The sequence below is a fragment of the Capra hircus genome, chromosome 15 (assembly GCF_001704415.2).
Source record: "Capra hircus breed San Clemente chromosome 15, ASM170441v1, whole genome shotgun sequence".
In the NCBI taxonomy this organism is placed as follows: Eukaryota; Metazoa; Chordata; class Mammalia; order Artiodactyla; family Bovidae; genus Capra; species Capra hircus.
The window spans coordinates 43353704-43365140 of NC_030822.1; the positions used below are offsets into that span (position 1 = coordinate 43353704).

At 32.5% G+C, this 11437-nt stretch overlaps 1 protein-coding gene across 2 annotated transcripts in view; it reads left to right on the forward strand.

Annotated features, from left to right (window-relative positions):
- The window catches only part of FAR1 (fatty acyl-CoA reductase 1), an 80137-nt gene extending 69826 nt beyond the window's left edge, over positions 1-10311 (forward strand). The window contains exons 10-12 of one of the 2 annotated variants that reach the window (XM_018059583.1): positions 3266-3395; positions 5557-5684; positions 7417-7692. In XM_018059583.1, coding sequence (XP_017915072.1) covers positions 3266-3395; positions 5557-5684; positions 7417-7579 — 421 coding nt within the window. In that variant the 3' untranslated portion in view covers positions 7580-7692. Of the gene's footprint in view, positions 1-3265; positions 3396-5556; positions 5685-7416 lie in introns of both variants that reach the window. The other variant, XM_018059582.1, reaches the window with a different exon arrangement.

Sequence of the window (11437 nt, forward strand, 5' to 3'; positions counted from 1 at the left end):
TCATTTCATTCTGTGGGTCAGAAGTTCTAGAAGGCTTTGATGGGATGGTTCTCTCTTAGAAGTGATTGTAGTCATAGGGACTAGAGCCAGGTACACTGTAGGGAATGGTAAAGGAAAGGAAGGGTGCTGAGCAGCTGGGTGGCCAGACATCTTTCTCTCTTCATATAGTCTCAGAACCTTTCAATGTGGTCTCTGCACATGGACTAATTTGGGCTTCCTCACAGTGTGGCAGCCTCAGGGGGAGTTGAACAGCATACATGACCTCTGAAGGCTTCAAGGGTGAGTATTCCACTGAGCAAGGCAGAAAGCTACCTTACTTTTTCTTAACTCCCCACAGAAGTCACAGTATCACTTCCACCTCATTCTATTGGTATAAGTTACCTTCACCTCTTAATGGGACCTCTTAATAGTTAAGGTGATACTGTAGGTGAACATATAAGATGGGAGATAATATTTGCAGCCACCTTTGGGAATTAAAATTTGCTGCAAATAGGAAGCATCAAATAAAGAGTCTTCTTAACTGAGGTTTGTCCTGTACAAGGCTTTCTAAATATCAAACCAGGAATGCTTTGGGAGCTTACAGTCTAAAAGCAACAAGAGACATAAAGATTTTTTATTTAGGCAATTTTATAAATGTTAAATACATGGCGGTAGTCGCTCAGTCATGTCTGACTCTTTGAGACCCCATGGACTGTAGCCTCCCAGACGCCTCTGTCCATGGAATTTTCCAGGCAAAGAAAACTAGAGTGGTTTGCCATTCCCTTTTCCAGGGGATCTTCCCCACCCAGGGATCTAACCCAGGTGTCTTGCATTGAGGGCAGCTTCTTTACCATTTGAGCCACCAGGGAGGCCTCAAATGTTAAATATAAAGTCTTATAATTTATATTATTAAATTTGTTCAGATTATTTGCTGAGCAAAGTAGTGGCCTCTACACCTTACTTTAGGACCTTAATATAATGCCTGCTTCTGCATTAAACTAATGGCAGTCATGTCATTCATGATGTCCATTTTACTCATTTGCATTGTTCTGAGTATCAGTCAACTTGATAAAAATATGACTTATTGTATATCTGGGTATAATTTAAAAAGTACAACTCAGATATGCATCATATGGATTCTGGTGACTAGTCTCTGGGAACTAGAATGCACGATATTATCACATATAGAAGCAGTATAAGTTATCTGCTTTAGCTTTTGAAATGTAGTAGTTATTTTCTCTTAATGGTATTTTTAAAAAAATGGTTCTGTGGCCTTCTTTTTGTTGTTGTTTTGTTATTTAGCTTAACTTTCTCTAGTTTAACTTCTCTGAATCTTAAATTTTTTATTTTTGTGGTTCTCAGTGGAGGGCAGTTTTGCTTCCCTCAAGGGACATTGGACAGTTTTCAGAGATGTTTTTAGTTATCACAACTGGGTAGATGCTACTGGCATCTAGTGGGTAGAGACCAGAGATACTGCCAAGTTTCTTACAGTGCACACAGCAGCCCCCTCCCACAAAGAAGTATCTGGGCTAAAATGTTTATAATGCTGAGATGGAGAAACCCTGGACTAGATGATCGTTAGGATCTTGCCCTCCTCTAAAAGTTTTTAAGAATTTTTTTCAGGTTGCTGTAATAAAGAATGAATACTCAGAACATACATGGCAATGTGGTCCCAGGCATCTGCTCTTAGAGCATGTTTAACCAAAGACTAGTGAGGCAGAGTTTTAAGTTTCTGTTTATATTTCCCATAGTATTCAGTCCAGATTTTATTACTTGATAAATGTTCTGTGAACTTAATATATATATATGACCTTTCAGATTTCCTTCTCCCTCTCCAGTATTTTATTGTAATTATGGCGGAATCACTGATTGACTTTTAGGGTAATTCTGTCACTTGAGTGAATCTGAAAATAAGACTAAGTGAGAATTGTCAGTGAAAATGGAGTTAGGAAGAAAAACTTTTTAAATAAGGTGTATGTCAGAAAGCCACATTAACCAAATATGTGTGTATGTGTGATTCATGTATACTATACTGGCTGTGATAGTTGGTATTAATGACCAATCTTGTAAATCTTCTCCTCCCTTCAAATTCTTTCTGTTTGAACTATTCCTGTCTAGATTTAGCCTTTGATGCTCACTAATTCTGTGTTTAATGGAGGTTTTATTTTGTAATTACTTTCTTTAATGAAGTACAGTTCATCTTTACATACATAGTCCATGTTGTCTCATTTTCTTTCAGTATTCTGTATTCAGGGTTTCTTTATAAATGTGTTGAATGTGTCAGAATTGCTTAGCTAATGTTACTGTTTTGATTTCCTCCTTATTTCTAATGTTCTCATTTTCTTCTATTTCTCTCATTTCTGAAACCCTGATTTGGGGATCTCTAAACTGCATAATGCTAATCCTAATTGTGGGACTATAAATAGAATTCTTTTAAAGTATTTCTTCACATATAATTTTTCTTTTTATCAGAGATTAGGAATTTTTGGTGTGTGTGTTTTGAAAAGTTCTGCCTTCTATTTCTCTCCCTATCATTGATAATTATTATCGTGTAGATGTTACTGTTCTGGTTAGTGTTATGATATCAGTGACTTACAGTGAATCATGATATATAAAATGCAAAATTTAAAGATTAAAGCCCCTCACCCTTTTAAAAAGAAATGAAAAAGTATCGAACTTTCTTATTTTTATTAAGATGGATATTGGGGATTTGGGAAGATTAGGGAATATATTGAATATCTATTTGAGAAAGTTGTCAACATGAGTCATTGATTTCATGGCACATCCAGGCGCCTGTTGGTGTTCAAGGGCAAGTTGTTTAAAATATATAGAGAGAATTAACTAAATGGCAAATGAATATTTCTGTATACTTTGCTTCCATGATGCTAAAGAGTTGAGATTAAAACATAACAATATGTTATGAGTTCACAGAAAATCTTACTAAAATGAAGCTGAGCTAAAATGTGATTTAAGGAACAAAAAAGGAAACGAATGCTAATTGAATTCATTTATTTGCTTAGTATTATATGTAGAAAATTTGGCCTTGAAATACTCCATTTCATATATCAGCAGAACTCTCCTTGGGCAATATGAAATTCATTTACTGCTGCTTAATTTTTTTTTTGCATTTATATAATGTTCCAAGATGCAGAAATATTCTTATTTCCTAGTGATTTGGTACACTTATTGAACTACGTGTTGCAATTTTACTGTCAATTCCCTGGGTGGTGGTGAGATTTCTCCTTATCTATGCAAATTATGAATCTCAGTTTTTCTTAAAATACAGGATGATGAAAACAATAACTCGTCTTCACAAAGCTATGGTGTTTCTTGAATATTTCACAAGTAATTCTTGGGTTTGGAATACTGACAATGTCAATATGTTAATGAATCAACTAAACCCTGAAGATAAAAAGGCAAGTATTTTTTTATATTAGAAAATAAGGAGCATACTAATTAGAGTATGCTAATTAGCAACCTGAGAAATAATTGGGTATTTTCTACAACCATTATGCAATAAGAAAGTTGATCTATTTATAGGGTCCCATTTTCAATCATAATTGGTAATAAAGTTGCTTTATTTTAGAATTTTATAATTAAGTATGAGAGTAGCAGAAATATTTTCAAAGCATGATTGAAATGTTGATTCTCTTTTAATGTCAGGTTCAAAGAGAATTTTTATGCATTTCCCCCCTAAATACTGTTTTAAGTTTTGAGGAAAACGTCTCAGAAATTGCTTTTCAAATAATCTACTTTTTGCCATTCTACATTTTGCTTTCTGTTAGTTTGAAACTTAAACTCTTATGAATTTTCTTTTTAAGTTTACCTTAGATATTTGAACATGCATACTTAACAAAAAATTGAGCAATTTGTATAGCCTCTTCCTTAATGATACTAAGGACCATAAAATGTTTCAGCTCTGATTACCACCCCCACTAACTTATGTGGTTGTATGTTACTTTAGTGTTCTACTTAAATCTCATAATTACAAATGATTATTTTGTTCAGCTTTGTTGTTGTTGTTGCTAAGTAGTGTCCAACTCTTTCGCTACTGCACAGACTGTAGCTCACCAGGCTCCTCTGTCCGTGGGATTTCCCAGGCAAAATATTGGAGTGGTTGCCATTTCCTTCTCCAGGGGATCTTCCTGACCCAGGGATTGAAGCTGCATCTCCTGCATTGGCAGGTGGATTCTTTACCACTGAGCCATCAGGGAAGCCTGGGGGCTAATTTGCTCCTGCTTTACAGTATCATTTCTTAATTTAGCAAGGCCTAATAAAATATTGGTACTTCCACCTTTTCTTGGATCATGCAAAGGCTAAAACATGTAATCTAGTCAATTAGTATTCATATAGATTTACCAGCATAGTTGTCTTTTTACTGCTCTTATTTCTTCCTCCATCCTCCTCTAATGATTTCAGACTTCAGTCTGGAATCATTTTCATTCTGCCTAAAGAGTACCCATTAGTGCACTTTCTCTAGTGTTTGTCTTCTGTTGATGTTAGATTATCTCAGTTTTTATTCTTGGAATATTTTTATTCTTCAGTGATATTCATACTGCTATAGAATTCTATGTTAGCAAGCTTTCTTTGAGCACTTGGAAGACATCGTCTCATAATCTTACAGCTTCCATTGCTTCTTTTGAGATGTCAGTGGTCAGACTAATAGTTGTTTCTTTGGAGGTAATCTACAGTGCCTTTTCTGGTTTAAGAAAAATTTCTTTGACTTTCAGCAGTTTTACTCTAGTATGTAAAGATACATGTGTGTATATACAGTATGTGTGTGTTTTAAATCTGTGGCTTGATGTCTCACAATTTTTGGAAAATTTCCAGCCATTGTCTTTTCAGATACTGCTTTTTTTCTATTCTTTTTAACTTTTCCTATGGGAATCCAATCACACAAATGTATGACCTTCTCATTATCTCATATCTTAAGTCTCCATTTCAGTGCTGTGGTACTTTAATGATTTATTTATGGTAGCTTTTTTATTTTTAGTCTAGAGCTTGCTATTTTCAGAGAAGTGTTACAGCTTGCTATTTTCAGAGAAGTGTGATGGTAAATTAAATTGTGAATAATCTGTTTATCACACCAAAAAAATTACCTGATTGTGTGTGGAAGAGCTCTGAGCAGAATATATCCCTCTTATTTTGTCATGAAGTAGCATTTTTGTAAGGGTTGATTTTCTATATTTATCTACTATTTTCATCAAATGGCCTACTTACTGTTACCTAAACTCCTAAGCCAGCTTTCATTCTTAAAAAAAGAAAGCCACATTCTTTCTCTTAATGTCAATACTATTCTCTAAGAAAATTAATCTGTATAGTATGCAAGATGTTCAAAAAGAAGAAATACTGTAGATAGAAGGAAACTGGAAATAAGTGTATTGTTTCTGTGTTTAATGGAAGATAATGAAATAGTAAAAGCTTTTTTTGTGAGTGGCAGTAAGATTTTAAAAATTAATATGGTAAACATTTTGTAAGCATGTCCTGTGGAATTAGCCTTTGGAAAAAGTGAATTTTTGACTGGTTATGAAAAAAAATTATTCAAGAGAATAACCAGTAATTGTTTTGTTTATGTAGACTTTTAATATTGATGTACGGCAGTTACATTGGGCAGAATATATAGAGAACTACTGTATGGGAACTAAGAAATATGTACTGAATGAAGAAATGTCTGGTCTTCCTGCAGCTAGAAAACATCTGAACAAGTAAGTTTTATATGGGTTTGATTTCATCTTGTCTTCCTTATGAAATACTAGTTTTTTCCTAAGCTGTTAACTTGAGGTATTGCTAATAATATATTGTATTTAGGAAAGTGGTTGCCTTTGGACTGTAACTCTGGTAGTGTTGATTTAACTTATGACTATTGAAGCTTACTATTTTCATCAGTTTATACTATTCATTAGTAAGAAAGTCAAGTGGAATTTAGTTTTAAATATCACTTTCATCTTCCCTTATTGCTAGTGAAGAAGTAAAGATATCAGGAGATAATAAAAATGTATTTTAAACTGCAGATAATGTAAAGTTTCTTCTACCTTATTGAAATACATCTTTAGAAGAAGAAAAGAGATCTAATAATACATTATTCAGTATAGAGCTTTTTCTTTGTTTATAAAATAGTTATTCTTTTTCCCTTAGTCTCTTATAAAACTAATATGTACTAATAGTTAAAAAACACTTAGAAAATAAGAGAAAAAATTACTATTAATCCATTATCCAGAGATGCAATTAGTACTAATCTCTTTTATTCATAGTAATTTTTAATACAATTTTTATAACAGTTTTCAAAACTTTTACATTATTCTTGCTCTTTCAACTCTTTGAGACTTTATAGGGCAGATAGTTGTGTAGATGAAGAAATAGAGACTTAGGGAAGTTGTATTTGAAAGGTCATATTGTGTTAAGTGGCAGAGCAAAGTTATTTTGTCTACACTCATTGTTCATATATTGTACAGTTAAGCATTGAATAACATGTATTTGAACTGTGTGGGTCCATTTATACGTGATGTTTTTTCAATAAATACATACTGTAGTACCACACAGTGTGAAGTTGGTTCAGTTCACTGATGCAGAAATACAGGTAAGAAGGGCTGACTCTAAAGTTATATTTGGATTTTCAATTGTATGAAGGATTAATGCCCCAACCCCCACATTGTTTAAGAATCAACTGTAGTTCTATATCTTTCATTGCCTGTTTAAGTTAGTGGAATTTATGTAATGTTATGGCATACCTAAAGAATTTAGATTCCTTTCTAACACCATTTAAAAAACATCAAAAATGTTTTGAAACATAAGCAAGATAATACGCATCTTGCTCTTTGAGAATGGGAGGGTCTTCCTGTGTAGAGCAAGTACCATGTTTCATTCATGGTATGAGGACTTGTCTAGTTGACTTTTGATCTTGACGGACAGCTCTAACTGAAGGAGTAAGTTCTTCTGTCTGACAACTTGTAAGCAGCTAAAGATATCCAAAAATATTTATTTTGTCTGTAGGATGATGTATATAATGAATGTCCCCTTTTAGATGAGATAAGCTCTGGAATTACAAGAGATATTTCTATTTTACTTAACATACTTGTTGCCTAGCACAGTTTAGGGCATACAGAAGGCTGCTTAATAGTTCTTGTTAACAAGTAAATTTACATCCCAAATGTTACAAAAAACTTTGTATTATTGTTAATAGAAATAATGCATTGTTTGATGGACTGCTGTCCAGAATGTGCACAGTCAGTTGTTTTTGATGTTTGCTAACTTTCTAACTGCTAGTTAATTTTTAAGTAAGTTTCAAATTCATATGGATTTGAACTTTGATTAAATTAAGAATTGAATATGAATTATCTGCTAGCCAACAATATTCTTTTCTAGAAGATAGTATCCAATATATCTCTTGATCTGCTTTCCAGGTTGAGAAACATTTATATCTCTTGATCTGCTTTCCAGGTTGAGAAACATACGTTACGGTTTCAATACTATCCTTGTGATCCTGATTTGGCGCATTTTTATTGCAAGATCACAAATGGCGAGAAACATCTGGTACTTTGTGGTTAGTCTGTGTTACAAGTTTCTGTCTTACTTCCGAGCATCCAGCACTATGAGATACTGAAGACAAGAATTTAGCATTAGAACATCTATGCATATGGTGGTCTAAATGCATAAAATGTAAAATGTATTTAAGTCATTTCACCTTTTGTCAAGACATTAAACCATCTTAGCTCAGAATGTGGAGTAAATTATGGTACATTTTATGTAACATTTTAATGTATGCTCATAAAAGCGTAGTGAATACACTGTGGTATGCCAACTCAAATCTGTAATAGCCATCAAAACCATGATTTAACATTTTGATCCCTGGGGGAAAAGGGTTGGGTAAGGGCAGGAGGGGGAGATAGGAACACTGACCAGTATAACTGTGCAATTCTGGAATATACTAATTAAAATATGCCTTAACATAGAGTGATTTTCTAATTATAATATTTAGTGCAGTGGAAAGCATTTATTTGGATGGGAATACTAGCTAAGTTGGTAGATATTTGATTCTGCAGTGTTTGATTTTTATCATCAGTTGAAGTGATTTTTAGTTTTGTTATAATTACAGCCAAACTATTTTCACATCATCCTGTAAGTTACTGAATGGTCTCAAATGTGAAAAACACATTTTCATTTTCCTCCTTTCTCTGATTTGAGGTCTGATACATATCATTTTCTATAAGCAATCAGTTACTTTCATAATCAGAAGGCTTATATATTATTATAGAGACCCTACTGGATCTAAATGAGTTTGAGAATCCATATCAGCATATGCCATGTGTTTTTAGAAGGAAAATGAAAATTCACTAAACCTATTAGTATTAAGAAAGAATAAGAGTACATTTTTCTTGACCACATTATGACCAAATAAAAACCAATTCTGTGACATTTTGTTCATGATTTGAAGCTGGATGATTACTTGAGACTTTGGCAAGCAGGCGTGGGTACAGGGAGGAATTCATCATACTTGTGCTCTCCTCCCTTAATGAATTTTATTAATAGGACTTTAAAAGGCTTATACTATCCAATTAAAACTGAAAGTACATTACTGTGGAATAATGTATTTGCAGGTAATCATAACATTAAGAAAATGTTCTCATATGTGTGTAAACACATACTAACTTTTGACCTTGAGAGCTGAATTCCTTCAAAAAAAATAATGCATAAAATAATGTGTATAAGATTAAATAAAGAACTTTATTTACATACCACATAAAGTAGCAAACTGTTGAATGAGTTTAAAGATACCTTTTATTTTTTGTGCATGTGGTTTTAGCTTTTAGAAAGAAATGAATTATAGAAACAAGTAATAGTAAGAAAATTGATGTATATTTTAAATGATACATTATAATTCCCTTTAAATCTTAATAGTAGTTAATTTTCCTTACTGTTGTAACACACATTTGGTTTAACAGATCAGCATAACATGTTCTAATTTAGCTGATCAAGTTGTACTATATTTAAATCATTAACAGTGTATCTTGAATATGTTTAATGAAGTCAGTTTACAATACAAAAAGTTACATAGAACTTTAATCTTAATTTTCTCATCAATTCAGATGCAATGTATAAGAAGTTTATTTTATTATTGTGAAAAAATTAAATGTAAAGGAAATCACCTTCTTCCATGCAGGTGTATAATCTTGAAAAGGAAAATGCTTCCATGTTGAAGCCAGATTTTCTGTAGTAAAACTTTTAAAACATTATTTTAAAAGAAATATGTATATAAATATATATATATATTCTTTGCAGTGATACTAAAGTCTCTGGTCTAGGACCATACCTTTTATAAGGTGTGAGAGACCATGGCAGTGTCTAAGAATGGAATAAATGATGATGCCTTTGATTTAAAGTGGCCCACATAATTAACTATAGATGCTCTAACCTTTGAATGCTCCATCTCTCCAGTACATTTCCATAATGTGTTGAAAATAAGCTAACATTTGTATGATTTTTATACATCTGCTGACAATACTTAGATGACTTATCTTTGTATCTTGCAAAAGAATCAGATACAACTTTAGCAGGCATGTGAAGTACATGGGAGCTTTGAACTCTGTCATTATTGTTGTAATCTAACTTGAGGAAATGATAATTGGGAGGGTGCTAAGGCCACTGCATTAATTTTGTGGGTTTAGAATTCTTTTGTCAAAAGAAAGCTAATGAATAAATTAATATGTCATTCTGGAACTTAAAAGTTTTAAAATTAGTATAAAACATACATAGGTTGTTAATCCTCGCCAACTTGACTTTGAGCTTAACTCAAAGATTTTAGAAATCATTTGTATTGATGTCATTTGCTAGACCTGGTTTTTTAGTTCTTTCTGATTATATTTTTACACACAGACTCAAATTTTAACAGGATAGCCTGTTGAATAAATCTAATAAATCATTTAACTCATTTGATAATAAAGCTACATTTTAAACATTTTTTCCCCCCATTCACTCTTGATTCTTATAATTCTGGCATATGCGTTTGTCACTTGTGAAGTCATTGTAACTATAAGTAAACTTGACTTGGCAACATTAATATGTTTAATAACTCATCGCTGAGAAGCATGGCAATACATTCTTTGACTTGGGGATGGCATAAAATAAACATTTTCTGAATCTGTGTAATAAAGTTTGGAAGCAGGAAGGGAAGATCTTATTTCTCTTCCTTTTCTATGCTTGTCTATAGGAACTGGTTCAGGGTTTTTTGCTTTTTTGTTTTAAATGTAAATCGATAGTCTTTTATAAGAAATAGAAGCATTATTGGGTGCCTTTGTTTGTAAACCAAAAAGTAATAAACGAATCCCTATATTTCCATTATAGTATTTATTGTTTTTTTACAATAATTGTCCTGAAAGTTACTCATGAGGTTATGTGGTTAGAATTACAGGAAACAGTTCTCACTTATAATTCTTACCTTTGTTAAGGTGTATTCATTATTTCTTTGTATCCTAATTTTATTGAATTCTAAGTCTCTTACACAGCATTTTAGAGGAAGCGCATAGGCAAGATGAATACATTTTGTTAAAATATTATTTTTATTTATTAGCTGGAATGAGGTGGTTTTTCTGAAAACAGTGCCAGGGTGTCAATTAGGTTCCATGTACTCTCCTCCCCATTGAATGATACCATATTAATTTATAAATATATTTGTTGTAACTTGTCTGTTGAGTAAGTATAAAAAAGCATTCATTAGTAATAGAGTGTAACCATAAAAAAGGAGAGAGCTGATATCAGGCCAGGCAGGGTACAGGTGAATATAAATGGCCTTCCAAGCCAAGCTCTTCTAGGCTTGACTCTAAGTCATGACTTGAAACTGTTGGCACTGACTTGTTCTATTTTGAGAAAAACTCCCTATTCTTTTGCATGAGCAACTAGAGAAAGGAATGTATACTGCATAACTTAATGTAGAAATGAGTTAATTAAATCTACAGTCTCTGTGATAAAGAAATATGAAATATTTTCTTATTGAATTAATATTTTTATCTTGAGGTATTTTCTAGTCATAGAATGAATGTCTTTTTTTTTTTTAATGGTGATACTCTTAGCATACATCTCTATCATTAAGATTCCTAAACAAATCATCTTTGTCATTTGAGCATATTTGTTAAATAATTCCTTTGATTTTTCTTTATTAAAAGAAATTTGATTAACATTAAGTTTGACGTGCTCTTTTTTAAGTTGATGGCTATAAACTATATTTATATAGATAAATGTTGTGATAAGTATGAGTTTAGTACCATTATGGTTGGCTAATAAGGCTGTAATTGTCTTTTTCTTTTTCTCCCTTCCTTTTCCTTCTTCCCTCCCCACTCCCTCTCTCCTTTCCCTTTCTTCCTTCATCACAGATCACATACAATACCTGTATTTTTATACAAGCTGAAGAGACAGTGGAGATTTTTCTGAATTCATTAAAAAAAAAAGCATTCCTAATATTCTCTTC